At 39.8% G+C, this 25,896-nt stretch overlaps 1 protein-coding gene across 3 annotated transcripts; it reads left to right on the forward strand.

The window, feature by feature from the left end:
- Positions 1-1,918: 1,918 nt before the first annotated feature.
- On the forward strand, positions 1,919-25,267 carry WTAP (WT1 associated protein). 3 transcript variants are annotated; one of them, XR_001554106.2, is made up of 9 exons: positions 1,919-2,204; positions 5,271-5,308; positions 5,396-5,451; positions 9,835-9,893; positions 11,499-11,626; positions 17,306-17,484; positions 17,696-18,039; positions 22,163-22,317; positions 24,041-24,522. XR_001554106.2 is itself a non-coding variant. In XM_015858043.2 (8 exons), exons 2-8 carry the CDS (start codon positions 5,279-5,281, stop codon positions 24,622-24,624), a joined length of 1,191 nt encoding a protein of 396 aa, XP_015713529.1. In that variant the 5' UTR covers positions 1,929-2,204; positions 5,271-5,278; the 3' UTR covers positions 24,625-25,267. The 3 variants fall into 3 exon arrangements, 2 of the variants coding, with proteins under 2 accessions (XP_015713530.1, XP_015713529.1); XM_015858043.2 differs by lacking the exon at positions 17,696-18,039 and having other exon boundaries at positions 1,929-2,204; positions 24,041-25,267; XM_015858044.1 differs by lacking the exons at positions 22,163-22,317; positions 24,041-24,522 and having other exon boundaries at positions 17,696-19,278.
- The last annotated feature ends 629 nt before the right edge of the window (positions 25,268-25,896 follow it).

The raw sequence follows: 25,896 nt of genomic DNA on the forward strand, positions 1-25,896 counted from the left end.
ATTCCTTTGCATTTAAAGCTTTGCAAGTATCAGCATAAATAGTGACTAGGACGTAAAATATGGAATCAACCCCCTTTCTTTCTCTCCACACTTGATCTTTATGTGCTGTCAGATGGAAGGGGTTTGAATCTGGAGGCCTGATAAACTCTTGACAGCTGATCTGCTTCAGTTTTGTTCTCAACCACAAACATCAGAACTGTTTTCCAGCTCAAGAGGAATGGGAGTCCAGGCTGTAATAAAGGGCCAACCTGAAATCACTAAGTGATATCCTGGGCTTTTTTGGTCTTTTGGTTTTTCTGTTTGTCTTGCACCATCCTATTTAACTCTGCTCGGCCATAGCATCCAGGGTTGAGATTCAAATGCATTAAAGGAATGCTTAAGAGGAAAACAAAACCCCAAAAACACAGCAATTGCACAAAGACAAATGATTAGGAAACTTGTATGGTAGAGATTAAAGTTATTGAAACAACAACAAAAAGGATGACTAAGCATTAATAAGCAGCTTGGATTCAGTGTAGTTAATGAGCAACATAATATCCAATAACAACCTCCTGCCCAGTGTGGGTACATTTGCACATTTCTTGGAAATCCAGGCTCTGTGAAATTCAGTCAGTAGGAGAAACAACGTGATATTAAAACCATAATTACTTTAACATGGCTTTAAAAGGGCTGTAATCAATACCCAGCTTTATATCCTTAGTTAACTAAGTACACATCTGTACTTACATTGTCTGTTATAAGCATCCCAGACCTGAGCTTAACTGAGTCACCACTCAGCTGTAATTGTAGCCTAATTGATTGGTTGCTGTTTAGGTGATGCCTTGAGGAGACACTCCACAACATACAGGTGTGAATATATTCCTGACCACCACATTGCGTGCAGCAACTCACAGGTGTGCAGTGGTACCACAAGCGTTGCAGTTAAGCATTATATCAGCTCCACAGACAGCAGTTATAAAATGATAGTATTATATTAACACTGCAGAAGTTGCTGTGGTGCTGTCCAAATGTTCGCTGCTTTTTGCACTGAGCTGAAGTCCATAGTATTTAGTCCAGTATTTGACACATGTGATCACTTTGTGCTCATCTAAAACTTTTAAAGCAAACACCTGCAAAGGATTTGTGGAGGAAGCAGGGCAGGAAAACCGAAAGCGCAATCACAGTCCCTGTTTTTTAGCTCAGATCTAAGATAAGGCTTTCAAAGTACTTCAGCTTTGTATTGCTGGGGTCATCACTCATGTGAAACTTGCTTTTTTGTGTAGCCACACCAGATCTCTGTATACACGCCTTGAGCTTCAAGGTCTTTCTATCGCTAACTCAGGGAAACTGATGCTTCTATATAAATACAAACAGGGAATATGTACGTTGGAATCCCTCCAACGTTTTGTTACCAATTAACACAGCCACGAAGCCGGATTTCTATCGCACCTTCAGGCAGGCAGCGAGGCACAGAGAACCGACTTCAGCTGGGGGTTGACAACTTCCAGCAGCCCGTTCCAGCCCAGCGATTCCATAACACAGCAACCAGCCGAACCCCAGCCGGGCACAGAGCACCGAGCTCACAGCGCACCCTGTGAGGAGCCTCCACAAACCAGCCTCAGTACCGCGGTATCCTTCCGCCCGCCCCGTGATGCCCCGCACTAAACGCTCGTCCCGCCCCTCCGCCGTTTAACTGACGGCTTTTAAACCAACGTTCCGATAACCGGGGAAGCAGCCGCAGCGGGACAGCGAGCCCAGCCCGCCATCGTGTGTGTGCTGCGAGAGAGGCGAGTTCCCCAGGGGAGCCTCTGAGCAGCCGGGCCGACCCGCCAAGAGGCCGCTCCGCCATCGGGGTCGGCACAACCCCCCTCCCCGCTCACTGCGGCGGCTCCAGCTCCCGCCGCGCATCGCGTGTTGCGCGCGCAGCCGCCGCCCTGTGTCGCGGGGCGGAGCGGGCGGGCGCTCATTTCCTCCTTGGGCGCCATTTTGTAGCGCAGAGAGTCCGCAAATAAAGAGCGGGCGGGAGCGGCGCGCGGGGACGCGCGGCTGGGGGGGACGCGGCCGAGACCCCGGCTGCGGAGCGGAGGAACCGGCCGAGCCGGCGGCGGGCGAGGGAGGCGGCGGACGGGCCGGTGCGAGCGGCGTTCGGCACTCGATGTGACGGGTCCGGCCCGGGCTATCGAGCGAGCTGCCGAGAGAGCGGGCCTACGCACCGCCGGCGGGAGGTGAGCGGGAGAGCGGGCGCCGTTTCACCGTGGGCGGCGGCGGGCACCCGGCGGTCCGGCCCTCACCACGGGCGGGAGGGGAGCGGAAGCGCCTAGAGCCATTTTGTGCCAGGCCCGGCGGCCCGCGGGGAGTCTCCTCCCCCACACTCGGCCGCGCCGCGCCCCGGCGCCGTCCGCCTCGAAGGAGGGAGGGGGTGGGAAGAACCGCCACGGGCCGGGGGGGCCGCGGGGTGTGAGGGGTGAGCGGCTGCGGCGGGCACGGGCCGCGGGGTTCGGCGCATAAGGTGGGGCTGGAACGGAGGGGAGGGGGCGGGAGCCGAGGCGGTGTGAAATCAGCCCGCGGCCGAGCGTGAAGTGTGTGTGTATGTACGTGTGTGTGTGGATGGGGGGGGTACCTTTTTCCCCTTCTCGCGGAAGCCTAGATGCTTTTTTAGGGATTTCCCCACAACGCTTATTTACGTATCATTAAAGGAACTGGCAGTTAGTTAAAGCACGAGTAGGGAAGCAGCAGCTCGCTCATATCTGTGCTTAACTACTTCTTGACTTCCTTGTTCTGTTTAAATGAGTTGAGTTTAGAGTGAATGCTTGCATGGGAATTGGGAGGTGAAATTCACATATGCTGTTATCTATCTGTGTATGTATTCAACCTAAGTTTTCTGAGGTAACTTACTGAATTCTTTTAGTAAACTTTATTTTGTGGCGGTGTTTTTTTTATGTCTATCCGCTGCAAATGATAACAAGTGATAGTAAGGCTGCCTTGTGCAATGCAGTGGCCTGTAGCATCCATCTTCCTCGCTGCTGTTGAAGGATCTTCAACAGATGGCAAGAGTTAGCTTTGCTGTCAATGTAGTTTTCTTTTTTTAGCTGTAATTGTAGTTCTCTTGGACACAGGAAATTGTGTTTCTCTCTGTCAAGGATTTCAGTGGTGCTGAAGTTTTCAAGGCTGGAACTTGTGAATACGGAAGCAGTAAAAGATTCCTAAATGTTTTAAGGAGGATTTAAGTAGGCGACTTAAGTACAGGGCTCACTAGCATTCTTTTTCCAATCTCTAAGTTATTCTGTGTTAGTTTGAATGAGTGAGTTGAGCACCATCAAGTTCATATTTAGCCTCTTGGATATATATTCAAGGTACGTGTTAAGTGAAGCAGGAGCTGTGCCAGAAGTTAAAGCACTGAGGAGTGGGGAGGAGAGGGCTTTATCTTGGGGAAGCACTTCAGTTCTGCCATCATCGTATCATAGTATCATAGTCTCGTGAGGGTCGGAAGGGAACTTAGAGATCACCATGAGGGCTAGGAACAGGAAGCTGCCATTCATCAGTGAGATGCTTTTACTACGTGTTTTTAGAGCCATTCCCACAGGTTCTGATGTCAGTTTCTATTTTATGAAGGGCTTAGAATCTGTTTCCTCTGTGTGCACTGCTTGCTGTCTTCTTAGGGTTTTCTTTGAAAGAAAAAGAAACTTGATTTGAATGGAGTTCTGTGTATTTGTTGGTAGTTAGTAGGTTTCTGTAAACTGAGGCAGTTGTGCTTCATTTGGAGTGTATTTGTGTTATTGACAGGAATGGGGCCCTTAGGATTTGTAGAAGTTCCATTAGTTCCATGCGTGCCTTTGTGAATATACCAAAGGTGCTTCGTGTGAGTCCTTTGAAACCAGTTCTTTGAATTGAAGTGCATTGTTTTCATCAAGTTGTGTTCATGACTGAGGAGTTGGCTGCATAATTTGAGTAGACATGAGTTGCAGCAGCTCTATACACTTGTCAAATCTCAGTACTGTTTGCAGCTTTCTATGGAAGGCACATTGCAAAGATGCATGGCTCTAAAGAAGTTCAGCTTCCTTGTTAAATATGCTTTAATGCTGTAATAGCTAATAGTCTTGTGCGGGTTGGAAGGGACCTTAGAGATCATCGAGTCCAACCCCCGGGATTCGAGCCTCTGTGTAGCAGAGCGGCACTTCTACCACTTGCACCACAGGGGGGATTCGAACCCAGGCCCTGTCTAAGGGTTTTTGTGGGCTTGATTTTTAATGTTGTCTGACTTAAATAAATCTCTATTTGCAGGTAAGAAAGCGTGTCTAGTAACTCAAGGAAGTGTGAATATTTAACTTAGCACAAATGTGGTCCTGTTATGGTACATACACACAGGATGAATTGAATTTTGATAGTTAGCCAAGCCATTAACTGACATACTGCCTTCCCTAAAAATAACCACAAGGGCTTTTAACTTAATATTAAGTTTGTAGCTTAATATTAATTTATCACAATATCACAATTAAGCTTAATATTTATTTATCACAATCTTAAAAGTAAGAGTTGAAAGCACATAATGTGACCCAAGCTTTACAGGTAATGTTCGAAATAATTTGCTTTATTCTAAAATGGTACTGAAGTAGTAGTGTTAATTGCTTTTATAGTTGATGTTATCCCCTTCCTTGTGGAACACTGCATTAAGTAGTTTTGGACACACAGGAAATGCCACTTTGCTTATATTTATTTAAATTAACAAGGTCTGATGTTTTTAGCAGGACACGGGGAAATGGTTTTAAGTTGAAAGAGGGAAGATTTAGGTTGGATGTTAGGGGGAAGTTCTTTACTAGGAGAGTGGTTAGGTCCTGGAACAGGCTGCCCAGGGAGGTTGTGGATGCCCCGTCCTTGGAGGTGTTCAAGGCCAGGTTGGACGGGGCCCTGGGCAACCTGATCTAGTAAATGTGTATGTTTGGTGGCCCTGCCAGGCAGGGGGGTTGGAACTACATGATCCTTGAGGTCCCTTCCAACCCGGGTCATTCTGTGATTCTGTGATGTTTTGTTCTTAGTTAAGTTGAAAACATCACTGGTAGCATTTATAGATGCTAAGGAAAGCTTTGGCTAACTCCTCTAAAGAAGTCCCTTGACTTTGTATCTCAGTGACAACAGTAAACTTGTCTTGGTTGTGCTTTGGCTCTATGTTGTGTGGAGCCAACATTGCAGTGATCTAATGTCAGAAAGAGAAATTAAGAGTAGAACTACAGGTGTCTTGCAGAGTATTTCATACACAGTAATAACTAAACTAACACTCCTTTTTCCCCCTTCAGAGTTCACAATGACGAATGAAGAACCTCTCCCAAAGAAGGTATGTTGAAAAATATTTGTGACCTCCCCCCCGCCCCCAAGTAGTCATGATCACTTGGTAAGTTGTGCTTCTCCTTTTGCTCTGCAGGTTCGCCTTAGTGAAGCAGATTTTAAGGTTTTACCTAGAGATGAACTTATCCTAAGGTAAAGCATCGCTTTGTTGTTTTTTCCTATGGCAACACTTCATTGTCACCTACCTCTCCCATGGTTTTCAGCACTTTTGTTCTGAAAACACCCAGCATTTCACCGTGCATTTCTTTTAATGCTTTCATACTCAGTAATATTTTTATATGTAGTTTGTGTCCTTCAGGAAAAAGTGTTTCCCCTCAAAGTCCTGAGCATTGTTTTCTAATCCGTGAGTAGGAGCTGGTTTTGTCTTCACTTATGACTTCAGAAGTCAAGGTTGCATATGTTCCTTGCTAGATAGCAAGTTATTTTTAACCATCACAAGAAGTAAACTACTTGTTTTAGACTCTCCTGCTCCATGCAGTTGTTGTCTTCTCAGCACATTCAGGTATTGACAATAAAATGTCAAAAACAAGATTGGCACATAGAACTTGCATGTAGAAGAGCCCAGCTATGTTTTTGTCTTAGTGAAAATCAAGGGTTGCTGTGGAAAACAAATCAATGATTCTATTGTATAGTCCACTTGATGAAAGAAACAGATGGAGCAATGGTTATACAGAGCCCGTACACCTGAATTTCCTGATTGATAAACAAGGATCTAAGTGAACTAGTAACCTGTGGGTCATTGATCTGCTGGAGTAGTTTGTGCATTTTGAAAAGCTTTAGCTCTTGACTTTTTGTATGTTGTAAGTTATTTGCATTAACAGTCTCCTGAGATGGCTAAATGTTGCCCTTCCATGGATGGGTTTAAAAGGCTAAATTACATAGAAACATAATGATACAGGTCCAGTGCAGCTGGTGCTGCTTCTGCTAGCTACAACCAGAGTGACATTTATTCCACTGGGATCAGTGTTGTCATTCTTTGTATGTTTCAAACTGGTCTCTGGCTTCATCTCCTCAGATATCTGTTCTTTGGTAGTGAAGGGTAAGCTGTTCACACAGAAAAATGCTTCTTTGGTATTCGGCAATATATAGAATCATAGAGTCGTGAAGTTGGAAAGGACCTATAAGATCATGTAGTCCAGCTGTTCTCCCATTACCGTCGCTACCACAAGCCTCTAAACCATATCTCATAGCTCTTCATCCAGATGCCTCTTGAACACTGCCAGGGATGGTGACTCCAGCACCTTCCTGGGCAGCCCTTGCAGTGCCTGACCACTCTGTGAGAGAAAATGTTTAGGCCTTGGGAACCTTGAACAGAAATTTCCATATTCAAATCTCTCTCTGGGGATGTTCTTGGTTACTCTCTGCCATAGAAGAAGTTGGTTTCTCTTGTTTATTAAAAGGAGAATATGGTGGAATCTGCTCAAGGAGCTGAAGTATGTGAGCAAGTAAACTGAGTGGATGAGAGATGGGAGGGAATGGACTGATGACAGCTGTGTTGTTACTGTCATCATCTTAATGGAGACGAAACAACTTCTGTTCTCAGAAAGGCCTTATTGCTTTAGGGAGAGTAACTGTCTTTATTTAAGTGCCTTTCTGGCCATTGTCCATTTTGTTTGCATTCAGCAGTCCTGCAAACACTTGAAAATTGGATTTGGTATGTACGTGAAGGATTTACACTAATGCCGATTTTGTTTATGACTTCACGTGAAGCTGACAATTACTGCACTTACTGCTAACTTCAGTTGTAGGTTGGAATAAAATTTAATGCCATTATGCAAGTATCATTTTTATTAAAGGTACCTCCACTGCCTTCAGGCATAGAGAAGTGTGCTGACCCCTACCAAGTCATCTTAAAATAAGATGGAGAATGCAGTTTTTTTCCCCCTTATGTTTCAGTGGGGCATATGCTTTTAAAATAATGGTGTATGTCATCTATGGTTTTGTTCTTAGAGCTAATGTGTTATTGCTGTTCAAGTCGCGCTGCTAGAATGCATATGTGGAAAATACTAATGCTTTCTGTCACTTCTTATGTGCTGTGTTGTGTTGAAACCTCACTAATACTTTCCATAAAGCATGTAATCACAGAATCACAGAATTGTAGGGGTTGGAAGGGACCTCTAGAGATCATTGAGTCCAACCCTCCTGCCAAAGCAGGCTCCCTACACCATGTCACACAGGTAGGCGTCCAGGCGGGTCTTGAATATCTCCAGAGAAGGAGACTCCACCACCTCCCTGGGCAGCCTGTTCCAGTGCTCCGTCACCCTCACTGTAAAGAAGTTCTTCCGCACATTTGTGCAGAACTTCCTATGCTGAAGTTTCATCCCATTACCCCTAGTCCTGTCCCCACGCACTACTGAAAAGAGACCAGACTCACCACTATGGCTCCCACACCTCAGGTATTTATAAACCTGGATCAAGTCCCCTCTCAGCCTTCTTTTTTCAAGGCTATACAGACCCAGTTCCCTAAGTCTCTCCTCATAGGGGAGATGCTCCAGGCCGTTCACCATCTTTGTGGCCCTCTGCTGGACTCTTTCCAAGAGATCCCTGTCTTTTAATAGAGGTTTGTTTGCTGCTTCCACTGACTAAAAGTGAGCAGGAGCAGCAGGACTTGTCTGGCTTTTGGGGCATTTCCTTCTTGCAGCTGTGGTATCATCCATTTATCTTCCTCTTCTCCCATTCAGTAGGTTAGGCACATGGAAGCTCCTGTCAATCTGGGAACGGGGGAAGAGCCAGGAACATGTTAGCAAAGCACTCCATAGTTCATAGATTAAAAAAACTTCTTACCTGATTTCCTTGCGTTGTTTAGCTTAGTGATCAGTATGTATGATGTTGAAGTATCTGTATTTACTCAAGCAGTGGGTGAAATACAGTGCTTTTACTGACTGCTACTCAGTGTGACAGACAGCCAGTTTTGGAATGGCTTAGGCTCAGTGCTGTTTTTTTCCTTCAGGATGGCTTTGAAATGTTCTCAATAAATGCTTTGTCAACATGATTTGTGAATATTTTGACTTTAAGAAAAAGTCTTGATAATTACTGCAATGTGTCAGGTATTTTTGTAGTTAAAGAGCTGCAACTGCAAATTGAGTTGGATTGAATTGATCCACCTTCAGTGTGGGCCCATGAACTGCTTGTTATTTCATTTTCTGTTTGGATGCTTTTAGCTTAGTAGGCTGTTTTAATGATTTAAAAGAGGTCTTAATTGTATGAGGTAAAACTGCTTTGGATCTTTGTAATTATTAGCTTTTTGGTTTGCCCGAAGGGAGGTAAAAACCTGATTGCTGGAATAGAGTTTGAGATGTGGAGTTGAACCAGAATTACTGAGACCACGTTTGTGTGCAAACATTGAAGCTGCTTTAGCAGAAATCTTCCAGTTTTTGAACTTTGTGACTGGATGGAGTATGACTTGATGGCTGGAGTTTTCTCTGTCAGTGAGATGATCACAGGATTATTCTATACAGATTCTTAAACATACTTGGACAGGAGCTGCTGCAGTATTCTCCAGGCTTCATCTGTTTTGACAAAGCATAAATAACTTTGTCTTGAAGGTCACTTTTCTGGAGGAGTTGGTAGTCGTGTGACTTGGAAAATCCATGGCATGTTCTAATGACAGTCCGTGTTCTTTTCCAGGAATTGAGTTGTTGCTTAAATGCTAGGACTTACTGAGAGGTGACCTAGAGATGGCAGCTCTGACTTGCGTGGTGACCACGGGCCACACATTTTCTTCTTGGTTGTGGTCTGTGACATCTGCCTAACGTGTGTTTCAGGGCTTTGATTTTGCTCACCTTGTATAGCCCAACAGATCACAGTTTTGACAGAGCTGTTATTTTCAGGCTGTGAGAGATAACTCAGCCAAGTAACGCTGCATCTGTATTTAAAGGCTTGCTTTTTTATTCTTCCATGTAATTAATTCATGCAAAATACAGGTGGTTTATATCAAATGCAATGCTGTTTCTCAGTGTGAAGTTCTCTGAGTCTGGGTGGATCACTTTAACAGCATAATGTCAAAGAGTTATTTAATTGGTTGGCTGTTCAGTAAATATTGCCAGTATGGTCTTGCTTTAAATGAACTGGAATAACTGCTTAACCTAAACTGCAGGCTGTAGAGTACCATTGATATATACTTCTACTTGCTTTCCTGTTTACTTGGTAACAGTTGCATGTTATCCTTGTGTAATGGCTTATGTTATAGGATTGTTTGCATTGTTCTGCTTTGAGAATGAAAGGCTTCTTGGGTACTTAGCACAAGATAACTGAGTAATAAATCTTTGATTCTAGTGTTTGTCAAAAATATTAAGTAGTTCTGAAGATATAAGTTTTGAGTAGTAACAAAGAACTTCTTTTCTATCCTTTCCTAATGCAGAGTGGAGTTATATTTTTCAATAAAATGGTTTTGTATTCAACTATGTGATGACCTCTGGACATTTTCTGATTTTATTGTAAATATTTAAGTTAAGAGTTTAGGAATTAGATGTTAATAAACAGCTTCAGAAAAAAATATTTCTCTTTCTGCAATAGGTGGAAACAGTATGAAGCATACGTGCAAGCTTTGGAGGGCAAGTACACAGACCTTAATTGTAAGTTGGCAAAGTTTCAATGTGTGAGTTGTCTCAATGTTTTGAATGTTTGTGTAAAGCACGTTGGTCAAATAATGTCATGCTACTGTTTAAAAATTAATGAATATTCATGAGAAGTATTATGTCATGTTATTTTTTTTTTAAGCAAAATCCCTATTTTTCCCAGTAGGAGTTTTCAGGCTTCCTCAGTTTTTCAGGCAACTTCTTTTTCTTTGCCAATCTTAAATGACTTCTCAAAATTCTGCTTTTGCATTTGTGAGGCTGTCAGTAACATGGACTCTTAGGAGGAGAAAAACACAACCCCACAAATACCTCTATTGTCAGAATTGTTGCAGTAATAAAAGCTTTCCTCTATCAAAGTACTGTGAATGTTTGTGCTTTCAGCATTCCCTTACACAATCGTAAGTCACGTGGGAGGGAGAATAGTTCCTAGAGATGAAGATCTAAAATGAATACCCAACTGATTATTGATCTGACTGGTTTGAATTAACAATTTGAACGTTGATTTTATGTAGTCCTTTAACTTCGGGCTGCTTTTCAGTCTTTTGAAAGTGAGACTAAGGGAAAACTTCATCCTATTCTTAATAGAGAAGGTCTGAATACCTTCTGGAGGTGCTCCGATTTACCAGTGTGAAGTCAATTCTAAAAGTTATGTGAGCAGTCTGAGACTCTCTTCCTGTTTTCTGTTCACCTTATCAATCTCAATATCCAAAATATTGGTGACAGTCATTTTGAAGGAGTCTCTTTTGATTTTTTTCTCCTTTTGTTTTTTGTGTTCCAGACAGATGTTCCCTCTTACCTCTCTTGTTACATTTCCTGTCTACTGCTGTTGTGTGCTTTGTTAATTAGTAGTGTTATGCACAGCAACAGCAAATTAGAAATAATAGATCTGAAGCAAGTTCTGGTGTTTATAGTTTATACTTAAAGCAGGTCTAGTGGTTGTCTACAACAAAAAAGAAAAACACACAAAAAGCTCCATCCTTAATTATTCCAGCTTTCAGTCATTTTATATTTGACAGGTAGCAGAGTAAATGTTTTCTATTTGTATCAGGCCTCTTGCACATGTTCCGGTTTGGACAGCTTGGAACTGTGGCTTTCTTCCATATTTCACACGTTAACTTGTGACACTTGAAGTCATACTTGTGACTGATGGGTCATCTCTGAAGTTCTCCGCTTACTTACTGTCAACACACAGAGTGTTGAAACCACTTTGAGAACTGATCACACATGGTGCAATTCTAGACACGGAATCTGTTATAAATGTTAGGAGAGTGCAGCTTCCCCACTTCCATAGTGCAGGTAGTAGTGGTGAAGGATGGAGCGGTTGTTTAATCAAAAGTTAATTACTGTATAAAGCATGGGAATGTTTTCAGGTTTAGTAATAAGGAAGGATGGGTGTATTTAAAATGGAATTTTGTCAAGCTTTTTTCAAACATTTAATGATACTTTGATCTTTTTGTGACTCATGCTTATAATCACGGTTAATTTAACTCTTTTGCTGCCTATGAATTTGTCAGCTTTTTTTAAATTTTTTTTTATTTTTTAAAGCATGCTTGGGAAAGGATGCTTTAAAACCTGTGCTTTTTGTTTTGTTAATCTTATCAGCTAACGATGTGACGGGATTGAGAGAATCTGAAGAGAAACTCAAACAACAACAGCAAGAATCTGCCCGAAGAGAAAATATTCTGGTCATGAGGCTGGCAACTAAAGAACAGGAGATGCAAGAGTGTACTGTAAGTATTTAGAAAGAGGTGCTGTAGGCTGTTACAGGAGTTAATGAAGAGAACTTATGCTGTGCTTTTCATGTATCAGTAGCATTATAGTTTCTGTGCTTAAAAAAATGGCAGGGTACTTAAGCTTTCACAAAATTAGCAAATAACATTCTGTAGAGTGTTTTGTAATGTGGTTTTTTTTTTAACATTGGCTATTTTGATTGATTTTCAGCAGCGGTTAAGCTTGGAAGAGCATTGCAGTGCTTACTGTACACACATGCCACAAATGTTACTTCTGACTATCTCTGAATGCAGGAAGAAATTGAAACTTGAGGATAAGATTCAGTATATTGGGTTTTATTTAGAGTTTTTCAGGCTGGTGTCTATGCTGTATTCACATAACTATCTTCTGCATCCATTCGGTGGTTAGAGTCCTTCTGAAATGTCAGATCTGCTTCTTGGATTTCTAATGTTCTTTGTACTGAATGCCTTTGTTGTTATTGTCCTTTTTCTCTCTCCTCTATTTCTGTTGTTTTTTTTATTTTGTTTTGGTTTCTTGATACAGCCCTTTGCCACTTTGGGACTTCTAATGGTTTTGGATTATCTTCTTAACTTCATTTGTACCTGCTACTTTAACTGGCGGTTCCTGAGAGGGGATTGTAAAAAGCTTCTTAATTCTAGTTTTTGTAACATACTCATGAGAGCTTCTCTTAGGAAGAATATAAGCTCTCTGAAAAACCATTAACTAGTTCTGTCACTTTTCTTCTTTTATTTCCTTCTTTTAGCCTTCCTTCTTTTCTGTAGGAGCCCTGAGCTGTCAGGTATTGCAAGTAGCACAAGACTTAGCCCTGTATATTTTACTTTCCCAAGACTGCATGATAACATACGTTAGTCTGTACTAAGTGTTTGTTTGGAAAGCAACAGATAGAGTGAAACTTGTTTTGCAATGGTTAATAAATAAACAAATATATAGATACGTATATCACTGGAGTTGAAAGGGACTTGTGGATGTTGTCTAGCCCAGACCACCTTCTCAATGCAGGTTACTAAGAGCTATGTCAGGTTTTCGGTACCTCTTGGAATGGCGACTCTACAGTCTTTCAGGGCACTCTGTGCCACTGTTCAACCACTTTCACAGTATAAAGCATTTTCTTATAGTCAAGTGGAATTTCTTGTATTTCAGTTTGTGCCCATTGCCTTCTGTCCTTTCAGTGGGCATCACTGAGAAGAACCTGGCTTCGCCTTCTTTACTCCCCCCACCAGGTATTTATGCACATTGGTAAGATCCCCCCTCAGCCCTTTTTTCTCCAGGCTGAACAGTCCCGGATCTCTCAGCCTCTGCTTGTATGTCAGATGCTTCAAGCTCTTCATTTTGTTCTTTGTATAACCCTCCATTGGCTTCACCCTAGTAGGCCTGTATCTCTTATTGGGAAGTGCAGAGCTGAACCCAGTGCTCCAGTTGTCTCACCAGTGCTGAGTAGAGGGAGAGAATGGCCTCCTTCAACCTGCTGGCAGTGTTCCTCCTAGTGTAGCCTGAGGCAAACGTGTGCAGTTCAAAGAAGCATTGGGGGATTTCTTGGCTTGTGTTATCAGATGTTGTTTTCCCTGGAAGGTGACAGTAGCAAAATAAATCATTAAATGTAAGCTGTAAAGCTAAGCTATAAGTTGCTAAATCATTAAATAAATGAACATAAACTAGTCACCATATCATAAATGAATATGTCAAGTAACATATCCGTAAAATAACTTCCTTAATTTTTAGCAGTTAACTGTTTTTAAATCCATATTTATATACAAAATATATTCCCGTGACACTGAGTTACCTTATCTATCACATGTTCAGTGTCTGCATTGTGAAATTTCTTAAAAATTGCAGGTAATTATTTGCTATGTAATACCTCATGGTTGTATTTTTTTTAATGTATTTGGTGGAACAGGATTTATTTGTGCAAAATTAGCACATTCAAGTCTTGCAAATTTAAATGGAGAAAAAGTAAAATACTTTACTGCACCATATTCATATAGTAATAGTTTACAGACATAAGTGATTTTTCTGATTTCCAAGCCATAAAGCACTTCACTATTTAAAATTCACTGGTCGTGTTTTAAAATAGGATGTGACAGACTCTGTCTTGGTTCTCTTTTAATTTTCACCCTTCTTTAATTTTAATGACAAAACACAGCAAAATCTCATTAGCTTATAAAAGTCACCAAAAAAACTTCACCAGCTACAAGTGTTCTTGAAGCTTTGCAGGCTTGTGTGTCCGAGTAGCAATCACTGTTTACTATAATAATAATAATTATGATTGTAGTATTAGAGGAACACGATGGTAGTTGTGTGCTTCCTTTCTCTGTTGTGCTCTGTTCCAAGTCTGGTTGCAGAGTATATGGATTTCTTATGAGGTAGGAACTTACTTTGTGTAATTCAGATTGATTACTTAAAGGACTGCTTTGTGGTTTATGGATGTAATATTTCAAATACTCAATTGTTCACAGCTTTTTACTTACCCTCTCCCCCCCAGAAAAAAATAATAAATTGCTGCTAATGGGAGGTAGGAAAGGACAGGCAAAGTATTGTAAAGAATTTACTATTGTCTCTACATAGAGCTTTACTTTTAGCAGAAATGATGACTGTTACTTTAGGGAAAGGCTTTACCCCACTCCCAAGCCGCTGCTTAGCTCCTGTGGTGGACAGGCACTAGGAAGTGCTTGCTACTCAGTAGTTCTTCCTGTGGTACACATAGCAATAATGAATGTAGACTTATAGGTGCAGATGGATTTGTAGTACTGTGAAAGTATTTATTACTAATTTTATTGTGATTTAGGTTACAAATCTGTTGGTTTTTCTTCATTATCATGTTCTCTCCTTTCCACTTCTTCCTTACACAAAGTATTCATACTCATGCTTACTTAGATGACTTGTGCTTCTTGTCAAACACTTGCTTTCTGTTCAAGTTCTTCATGTCAGAGTGTCTGTTCTTTGTTGGACGTCTTTGGACAACCTTGCTGAAGGGCTTCAACTGTTTCCAAGAAAGTGAGAAGCAGAGTCTTAAACAAGCAAACAAATAAAACAACAAAAGTCCACCCATAACTAAAATGCATTTAGCTTAGTGTCCTCCATGAAAAGAGAATGCTGAAGTACTCCTTGGGTTAGAGCAAACAGGAAGATTGTACTGTAGTATACTGATTCTGCCTGTGAAAATTCATCCCTATTTGTTCACCTTATAGACTTTTGGTAATAACTTTGTGTTGGAGTTACAACTGGAGAAAGCAGTTGTGGACATATGGAGGAAACTGGAGGAATAAATAATTTAAGTTTGGGGAGGGAGTAGACATTCTAGGGAATTCTAGGGAATCTGGCATTAGAAGAGGGTAGGAGCTAGGTCTGGGTAAGGAAGAGGAAATATTTTTCCCCTCAGTGATGCCTTTCTAGAAATGGATTGCAAACAATGGTATTATGGGACATTGTTGCCAGCTGGAGGAGTGTCTTTCTTTGAAGAGTCATAGAATTGTAGAGGTTGGAAGGGACCTCCAGAGATCAAGTCCAGCCCCCTGCCAAAGCAGGTTCCCTACACCCGGTCACACAGGTAGGCGTCCAACCATCTTGAATATCTCCAGAGAAGGAGACTCCACAACCCCCCTGGGCAGCCTGTTCCAGTGCTCCATCACCTTCATCATAAAGAAGTTCTTGTGCACATTTGTGCAGAACTTTCTATGCTCCAGTTTCTGGCCATTTCCCCTTGTCCTGTCTCCACACACTGCTGAAAAGAGCGGCCTCGCCATTTTGCCTGCCGCACTTCAGATATTTATAGACCTGGATCAGGTCCTCTCTCAGTCTTCTGAGTTTTAAACTGAGACAGGAGGTTTAGGTTAGATATTAGGAGGAAGTTTTTTCTCACAGAGGGTGGCGATGCACTGGAACAGGTTGCCCAAGGAGGTTGTGGATGCCCCATCCCTGGAGGCATTCAAGGCCAGGCTGGATGTGGCTCTGGGCAGCTTGGTCTGGTAGTTGGTGACCCTGCGCGTTTCAGGGAGAGTTGAAACTACATGATCGTTGTAGTCATTTTAAACCCAGGCCATTCTATGATTCTCTGATAACAGTAAGTTAAGTAGTTTACTAAATGAGCAAACTTTGTGCATTCAGTGAGGTGAAATTTCTGTGGGGGATGCAATTCTATACAAGAAATGTTAGGATAATCTTAGTTGGGGCTTCTTTTTTTATAAGTAATGTCTATATGGATGGATTATTGCCTGCTCTATTTCTTGAAAGTATTTTTTTTACTTGGTGCTTTACTCCCTTTCTATTTCTGGACACATGGAAGTTTATCTACTTAAAATTGTTTTTAAAAAGTTCTATTATTTCAAATGTTTTTTGTTTTTCCTGAGTAGCTAAATATTTATATTTTTATTGTACTGAATGAATATGGCATCAGTTTAAAGTATTTAATCCATTTCAGTAGCTTTAGAATCACATATATTTGAAAAAGAATCCAAGTATTAGTACTCTTTGATACATAAGTTAAACCACATCTTCCTAAATCTCTTAAGTCACTCTGAAGTCACTACTACACTTTTTTGGTAAATTAAACAATATGTTTATACTTAACACTTTTCTTTTCACTGTTGCTGTGTGAAAGCTTTCCATGGAAGTGGTTAAGCTGACTGCTATTGACTGTGCTGTGTTCTAAGCAAAGTGATGAGTGGGGGGCAGCTTAACTCTTTCCCTTGATTTTGCTGATAATGGCTTGTACTGTTGCTCATTTTAACTACTGCTGTCGACCTGATGAGAAGATTTGTGTGCAGCAGAAGACAAAACCCCAGACTTTGAATTAATGTTTTCTTATTCTTGTGTAAACGTACCTCTAGGTGACCAAGAAATGTGTGAGATGAGCGTCATAAACTGAACTTAAGAGTGAATAGTTTCTATGCAGGCCAAAATGATTTTACTTATTTAGCTGAAAGAAGATTTAATAAAATTTCAAAAAATACATTAATCAAGTATAATGAAGTTTTGTTAAGTAATTGCACTGTATTCAACAGAAATTATCAAAATGTCAGGAGTAAATATAAGACTGCTCCTGGGGTTTTGCTTCCTGCAAGGGAATCAGGTCACTCTAAACTTACTTAATTGATCTGAGTGGCTCTAAATGAGCCACTTCAAAAACAAGAAGAAAAGGTGGCAACTTGCAGTGTAGTTACCACCCTTATAAAAACACAGTCATCTAGAAATGCCTTATAGTGGCTATGTAAAGATGTTACCAACAGTAACCTCGGTGCTCTGGAATAACTTTCTTTGAAGTTATATGGATATCAAGTCATCTGTTCTAAGCAGGCAACTATTTGTATGAGTATGAGTATTTTTTCTTTGAAAGCGTATAAGCAGTTTTAAAAGAAAGGGAGAACTACAGTGTTCCAGTAGTTCAGGCAAATGTTGACTGACATATAAAAAACAGCTTGAAACAAAATAGATCAGCCTTGAAAGTAGCTTTGGAGGTCTCGGCTTGATTGGGAGATTGGGTGAACGTGCTTATTGATAAGGGCACAGGTGGGCAGAAGTTATCTTTATCCTGTCCTTAACAGGTTAGAATGTTGTAAGAAGGCGAGTTTCTTCAATCATCTTTGGAGTAACTATTTTTAATCCTGTCTAAATGATCATAAATGTATTATGTATAAATAAATCTCTTTTCTTATTTTGTGCAGAATCAGATTCAGTACCTCAAGCAAGTCCAGCAGCCTAGTGTTGCCCAACTGCGATCAACAATGGTGGACCCAGCCATCAACTTGTTTTTCCTAAAAATGAAAGGTGAACTGGAACAGACTAAAGACAAACTGGAACAAGCCCAAAATGAACTGAGTGCCTGGAAATTTACGCCTGATAGGTAAACAAAACAAATACTCCCCAGTCAAGACTTCCCTGACAGTCCCACTACGAGAATGCTATGGTGGGACAGCCAAGTACTCGTTTCCACACCAAGACTCAGACGTTTTGAGGCAAAAGCCACATTCTTATACTGTCCAGCTTGTAATGCTTAATGTAAAACTTACCAGATGAACCTTGTGTTTCAGCTTTTTTCTCCCCCTTTGCTTCAGAGGCCTGACGGCGTCGGACTATTCCGAAGAAATTACCATCTCCGAAAAAAAATATATTTTCTAGAACACGTAGACATTTGCAAAATTGTTCTATTTGAAGAAAATAGAGGGAAAAACAGAAGTCTTAAGTCTGTGGCACACTGTGTCTACAGACAGTTTGGAGGAAAGAACCTAGAGATTATAAATCATGAATTGAACATGCAAAATTCCCGTAAAATGTAGAAGTGGAATATGCTTCGCTCTTAACCTTGAGCCTAGTGACTTAGAGACACTAAGTCAGTTTTCCAATAAGACTGTGGACTTCCTGCTTGGTTCACTGAACTGCTGGGTCAAAACTCAATGAGGTGAATTTTGCATTAAAGAGTTTACTTGCTAACCAGTTTTGAATAGCCACGAGAGTGCTATTTGATATCACGTCAGTGGTAGTGTACACATTTGACTGTTAAGCATTTGGGCTCTGTAACACCTGACGGAGCCTTAAGTCAATGTTGCTAAATAATGAACTGTTCTGGATGGTTGGTAATGCTGTGGACGCCTCAAAATTAGGACTGTACAAGAACGTACGTTCTATCTAATTGCAGGTTTAAAGTTGTTGGAAACAGTATATATTTGATCACAACTAGCGTGTATAAGAAAAACTAGTTGTGATAAGTATTACACTGCATGTTTTCATGCAGAAATGAGATTTTTTTGATCTTCTATATTAACTGATCTCAAATGCTCTATATGGAAGGCACACAATGACAGCTGTCTTCAGTGTTGGTGGGGTGTTTTTATTCCTTTGTACACCTGTTTTTTTTGTATTGCACTTCTATATAAAATGTGCCTTGAAATAGTTGTAATATATAGTTCAAGGAACACTATTGGTTATATTGTTGTACTGTGAAACTCCTGGGACGAACGAGAATCAACCAGGTTGTTGTTTCTGCATTGTCTCGTTCTCTGAATTAAAAAAAAAAAAAAGACACGATTTTAACAAAGCACAAGAAGTTAAATGCATGCATTTTCCTCGGTGGAATCAGTGAAGGAACCTTTGCTACTCTATTGATGCTTCTGTTCTGTTGTCCCAAGTTATTTGTAAGAGTAGCAACAGGGGACAGCTGGGAGTGCAGATCTGAGGTGTGTAAAGTGAAATTCAGATTTGATATAGCATTTGTATATTTATTTTTTATCTTGGCAAATTGAGCTCTAGTAAACTTAAGGTTTTGATTTTTCACGTCAGTTGGATGATATTTTATGACTGTCTGATTCTAGAAAAATGCAGTTTTAAGTTAAAAAAGATTCAGCTGTCACAGAAGGTGATGTATTCTCTTTCAATGATTTTAACTAAGGTAATGTTACATATTTTTAACTTAAAATTATCACCTGTGCATTTGACGGATTAATATGGGATTGAAGATTAGTGTACTTACGCAGATTTATTTTTTTGCATGAGTAATGATTTAACAGCAAAGAAAAACATCTAGGAAAACTTTAAGTGATTCATCTGGGATTATTTTGCTATAGCAGAGTCTAAGATTTTAATGATCTAGCATCAAAACAGAGGTAAGACTTGCGTTAATAAACTGTTAATGTGTCGCCAAGGCATTTGTAAAGCTTATTATAATGTGCTGATAGAGTCGTGCCATGTAGATTGCTTGTTTTACTTGGGGTTCAGAAATGATTCAAATACCATTAAGTACAGCTTGATGGGTTTCCTCAAGTTCTCAGAGTCTTTAAGTGAGACACAACTGAGACAGAAGTAACTATTACCAGTTTCCTGATAAGGAAGGTATCAGTTTTTTTTTTGTCACTTCCGTAGCTACATTGTGCTTTAATATGCATCATATAATTTTAAGTCACAGTGGTGTGAATGTGCATAATTAAATATGCAATAGTTGGAGTAGAGAGAGAGAGATTTTATTTCCTGGTATAGAACTGAAGCTATCTGCATAACTGGTCATGATTTTATTGATTTTTTTTTTTTTCTGAAAGGGCAAAGAAATGATTAAATCATGTAAAGCATCTATAGAATTTTTAATTCTTTGCCCTTTTCCCCCCCTCTTGGTTTTAATTCTCCTTCCTTGTATGCAACCACTCTTATTACATGGTATCTGACTTGGTATTTAAAAGAGCTGATGCTTCTATTCACATCAACAGCTTTGTGTGTTCTTAAGAAAATATGCTGACTGCAACACTAAGCAGTATTAGTTCTAGACCTTAACCAAAGATAAAAGTGTACAGTATAATCCTTGCTAATGCCTAGGGAGAGAAATAGAAGAGCATCTGATTGAGGGAACGGTTATGTTAAGCTATTTGTAATGTCATTATACGTACAACGTACACTTGAATTAAAAACCAGTAATATCAATTGCAAAAAGCTTAATACAAAGAGCACTAGCTTTCTGAAACTTAACCACTTAATTCTTCCAGGTTTTGTTGTGTGTATGTTCAAGTGGATTTGTGGAAACAATGCCAAGTTTTAGTTTTAAAGCTAGTAGGAATTACTTTTCATAGTTACTGGATTTGATATTCTTGCATGTGTTGTATTCTATGTAAATTGCAAGGGAAGGCTACTTGGTGCCATGCTAACTCAGAACATCTGGAAAAAAACTTGATGGAAAGAAATAGCATTATAGGTAACTATGCAAATTTCTATACAGGTAATAAATACTTTACATTTTGGCAGGAATTACATGAAGGAACTGATGAGATTTTTAAACCTGTCCCAATGTCCGGCTACCTGGTACTTCTAATTCTGCAGGTGACATTGTTTTGTGGAGAGAAAAAACAGTAAATGACTTCAGCACTGTGAACTCCTTAAACTTGCAGTGAATGATGAATACAGTGACAAGGATTTGCAAATGCCTAAAAATCAATGCACATCTGCCGAAAAGCTTTTGGGGTTGCATCACATTGGTCATCTCCAAAGTGGTCCTGCTTCTTTGCGCAGAATGAACATCTCTAAGAAAACTTGCATCTTGTGTTACATGGATTGTATTATAGCTCAACACAGTTTAAACTTCAAGGACCTGACATTGGACATCACATCAAGAAAGAAAACAGGTTGCTGCCTTTAGCAGAATTGCAGGCTTCCAGGACCTTTTGCAGCCAGATTTCTTCTGGAGCAGCCCATCTGAGATTTGGGAGAGTCAGTTGGAAAATGTTCTGTGAGGCAGAGTTTGCAGAGCTTAAAATTGTTTAAGGCTTTAATGTTTGAAAGGTAGTTGATAAGAAAATTACTATTTACAATTCTTTTTGTTGCTTGTGTTGGTTGCAGGAGAGAAAGAGAATATGGCTGTGAATCACAGTAGTGGAAGTTTCTTATTGTTTTTTTTAATCCTCAAAATTTCTTTCTTTGTCACTTAAAACTTAAATGACCCTCTTGCTCTTGGATAGTAATGCAAATCCTGCCCTTGAATTCACAACAAACCTGTTCATGGTTTATAGTTTTATATTTTTTTTTTGCTACAGGGCTTATGCTTCTGTAGGAAGACAGATTTACATTGTGTTGCTGAGCCTTGTAAAAGAACTGATTGTGGACACTATTGTGAGTTTGGCAGACAGTTTGAAGGACTTTTGAACTCTTCCTCTTTTATGGAGTCGGCCACATTGCCTATATATTAATTTGCATACTACTTCCTATAATGCTTAACAGTACAGTTTTATTCGTCATGATTAATGATGTGATGTTACCTATTTAGCAGAGAAAATCTTGACAGCTCAGAGTACTTTTTTCTGCCCACTTCTCAAAGAAACTGGGTATTCTAAAACATTTATGATCTGAACTTGTCATTCTAAATGGGTGTTACTGCTTCCTTAATTTCCTGCCAACTTTTAACTGCATTTTACTTTCTCCTCATCATCTAAGATGTGCTGAGCAAAAGCTGATTATAGGAATTACTGTACACTGCTGTCAGATATACAAATTGAGTTGAAAAGTAGACATGCAACTCTTCAGTATTCAGAAGAATGTCCTAACCTCTCAGAGGAAAAATGGATGTCACTATAAACATAATGATCATTTTCTTAATATTTTGCCCCAACTTTGTTCTTAGTTTTACTCATGTGATAAAGGAAAAAGGCTTTTGTTAATAGTTTAGTGTATGCACTTTGAATGCAGTAATTAATCTTTAAAATTGCAAGGCACATCCTTAATCACTTAACTCAGCTGAGAATTAGCACATGCAAGATTGTGCGGGCTGGTAATCCAGTTTCTGGTATCAAAAAAAGAACGATGCTTGTTCATGTTTGCAGTAATAAAACTTGCCTTCTGCTTTATGGGACATCAACAGAAGATCAACTGACGCTGGAACAGCATGCGGTAATATAGGGAGATTTTCTGCTATGACAATTATGTTGAGACATAATGTTCCATGAATTGTGACATGCAGAAATTGTATCTCCTTTTTGTCTGTAATTGTGATTGAGGAAGGTTACAGAAGGTTTTGTCTTCAATTTGTGATAGATTGGTTCTTTCCTTTGCAGCCAAACAGGCAAAAAGTTAATGGCGAAGTGTCGAATGCTTATCCAGGAGAATCAAGAGCTTGGAAGGCAGCTGTCCCAAGGACGTATTGCACAGCTTGAGGCAGAGTTGGCTTTACAGAAGAAATATAGTGAGGAACTTAAAAGCAGTCAGGATGGTAAGGGATTTTCTTAAGAAAATGGAAGTTGCCTTGCACTTCTGCTAGCTTAATATTCTGATGATATGGGTATTTTTTTAAGTCTTTGCCAGAGTTAAAGGGCAATACCAAGTAAAACGTGACTGTCTTAAGTCTCTACTGGTAGCCTTAAAAAAAAAAAAATGCCACCAAAAAATAGAACAGAGGTTAAATTTTGGACTACTGGTGGGATTTGCAGCTCCTTGTAATGTGGGATTTGAACGTAAAACTACTAGACTTTGTAGGTCTTGCTATTTAACATGGGATATTAAGGTAAGCATGCATTGAAAAAACAGAAAGGTTGTGAACTGACTCATTTGGGAATTACTTGAAGGGGGGGGAGGGGGGAGAATGTAAGAAGAATAAAAATGCAGTTTTTTATTAAGCAGCTGAGATTAATTAAAATGTTCCATTATTGTACTCATGATCCAAATTTTACAGCGTTGTGAATGTAAATTAGAATTAGCTGTAAACTCTGGCATCTTGTATGTTTTAAATGGCAGGGAAATGCAAATTTTGAAAATCTTCAGCAGAAAATTCAGCCCACATTCTGTGTTCTTTGAGATGCTTGATGAAAGTACTTGTAGTCAGGTAGATTAGACAATAGATGATCTGATTAGTACACTTAAATCTTGAGACGAGCTAATTAATTAAACCCAGGTATCTTTGTTTCACACCTGGTGTCTGTAAGGTAGCATGGACATGATTTGGCATTTGTCTAATATATCTTGTTATTTTTTTTTAAGGGTATGGTGTTTTTTAGTAGCAAGTAGCCTTAGTAACTACTGTTTATAAACTAAAATGAAGTACCTTACCTAGTTCATAACCAAAGCAAAGTAGACATTTCTTTAATGATTTCTGCTCTTGAGTGCAGTGTAGTAAAGTAAGCTGCAGAACTACTATGTTTTTAGGCCCCAACTTCTTCCTCATATGAACAATGACTATGATAATCCTGATATTTTCTTAGTGATTTTTTTCCATGCTAACTGGCATTTAATTTTGATTTTTTACAACAATAAGCAGTTTGCATGTTACTTGCTCAGTTTCGTTAATGTGCAGTTGAATTCAGGCTGCCATGTTTATCTTTCAGGTCAAATTCTTTATGGTCCAAAATGCAGCCCCAGTTGTAAAAGATTTTTTTCTTCTGTACATAAGAACTTTGTGGAATGAACTTTTGTTGATAATAAATTCAACAGAAGTTTTACCCTCCCTGTTTGTGTCATGTTACACAGGATTAAATGTATTATAAGCAGCCGGAGCTGATGTTTCCCTGAAATGTGACTACAATTCTTTTGTCACTGGGTAGGTTTTTGTGATTATTCAGAACTTATCCCATGCAGATAAGCTTTTTATGGTCACCTTTACAGTATTTCTGCAATGCCCTGCACTTCAGTAAAAGCAGATATGTTAGAATCTATTTGCAAAATATGAATTATTGGAATTGAGCTGCTTTCCGTGCATCTTCTTGTCCAGAAATGAATTTCTTCTCATATATCCAAAGTCATAAACATAAAAAGTATAGCTGATAGTTTAACATCTCCTTCAGAGGCAGAATATCAAAATGGTGTGCATATCTAATGATTGAAAAAGTTGGTTGAGTAACTTCAGCATAAAATATTGCTACAGGATTTAAATTTTCTTGTCTGACGTTCAAGCTGTATGTGGGTTATTAAGTATTTGCAACACATGTGTTTTCTTTGTTTAGAATTGAATGACTTCATCATCCAGCTTGATGAGGAGGTAGAGGGTATGCAGAGTACCATTCTAGTGCTTCAGCAGCAGTTGAAGGAGACTCGCCAGCAGTTGGCGCAGTACCAGCAGCAGCAGTCCCAGGCCTCCAACCCAGGTACCAGCAGGACTCCATCTTCTGAGCCTACAGACCAGGGAGAGGCTGTGGGGAAAGACTGCAGCCGTCTGGCTAACGGACCAAGCAATGGTAGCTCCTCCCATCAGCGGACGTCTGGGCCTGGATTTTATAGGGAGGGTAGCAGCGCGGAAGATGACTTCCCGGCTTCTCCAGGGAATGGTAATAAGCTGTCCAACCACTCTGAAGATAGAACTGGTAGAGGAGGTGGTAGCTACATAAACCAACTCAGTACTGGGTATGAAAGTGTAGACTCTCCCACTGGCAGTGAAAACTCTCTCACTCACCATTCAAATGACACAGACTCCAATCATGATCCTCAAGAGGAGAAAACAGTAAGCGTGAAAGGTAACAGAACTACGGGTTCTCGGCATGTCCAGAATGGTTTGGACTCCAATGTAAATGTGCAGGGTTCAGTTTTGTAACATTTTTTCTGCAGCATTTTTATACAGTGTCATTTAAATTGGGAGAGGATACTGTTCAGAAGCCGTTTAAATTAGTGCATACTTGTCACAATTTTTGCCTTTTTGTGGATTTCTTTTTGCTTCGATACCTCTGCCACTTTGGGAATTTTAACAGTTAATTACGTTGAATGTTGCTAAAAGGACATTTGTGTAGCTCAAGTTATTTTTATATGAGTTAATGTGAAGTTGAAATGGAAATTATTTCCATAAAGTATAACATAAATGATGTCTGTACAAATCTGTGTATATCTAGAACCTGTGCTGTGTAAGGGCATTCTTACTCATACTGTTATACTTAACACCACCTTCGAGATTTGTCATAATAGCTGTGGGTTTATGACTGCCAAGTTTGCCCAGTACAGTAGTTTTATCACTAAAAGATGGACTTGCTGAAGGAGTCCCTTAGTAGTTTCAGTGTTAATTACAGTTTTTCCCACCATACATCTGTGCATTTTCTCCTTAGGTGACCGAATGTTTATGAATTGTGTGCATAGTTACTCAGTTTTTAAGAACTGTTGTATCCTGTTTATGCATATTGCTCTGTGACTCCAATATTATCTTACCTGTACTGACCAAACCTAAATAAAAACTTTTAATAATGTAATTTCCTCATTGTTCTCCCTTGGCTTACACGGCTTACTTGTATGCGGTGTCATACTCTTTGGATTGAATTTGTTTCTGCACCAGTCCTATCTAATACAGATTATGCCAAGTACCTGTGCTTATGTTATCATGTTAATTTCAGGCCAGCCTTTCAGTATTTATTCTACAGATATATATATATTTTTTTTTTCCTTATAGATAGTTTAAAAAACAACAAAAAAAAATTAATAAAAGCAAGCTTCATAGTTTGAAACTGGTTCTTGTTAAAACTTAGGAAGTGTCCTGGAGGTAAATGTGTCATAATTTAGTTTGTACTTCTAAGCGGTTGAATTACTTCTTAAGGTGATACTGTTTTTGATTGGTCTATGGAAGGGGGAGCTTAGTGAACTGACTTTGTAGGTGTTGCAAGTAGGGGGGAGAACACGCTGCTGTTGAACAAAGCAAGTCTGGAATTTCTCAGAACCTGAATTTCTGGTGATTGTTTTCTGTCTGTTTGTGGTTGTAGCAATATGGAAGGTGATGAAAAGGGTACCAACTTCAGCAAGCACTGCTGATAGGGGAAAAAGGAGAGTATTTAACTGTACTTTCAGGTCGACTTAAGTCTGGTTTCAGCATTTTTCTAACTAAGAA

The sequence above is a fragment of the Coturnix japonica genome, chromosome 3, assembly GCF_001577835.2.
Source record: "Coturnix japonica isolate 7356 chromosome 3, Coturnix japonica 2.1, whole genome shotgun sequence".
Taxonomy (NCBI): domain Eukaryota; kingdom Metazoa; phylum Chordata; class Aves; order Galliformes; family Phasianidae; genus Coturnix; species Coturnix japonica.

Bases quoted from the DNA above. Each gene is read 5' to 3' on its own strand.
- WTAP (XM_015858043.2), top strand. From the start codon at position 5,279: ATGACGAATGAAGAACCTCTCCCAAAGAAG. The intron at 9,894-11,498 runs GTAAGTTGGCAA...TAATCTTATCAG, and splicing joins CAAGTACACAGACCTTAATT to CTAACGATGTGACGGGATTG. The intron at 11,627-17,305 runs GTAAGTATTTAG...TATTTTGTGCAG, and splicing joins AGGAGATGCAAGAGTGTACT to AATCAGATTCAGTACCTCAA.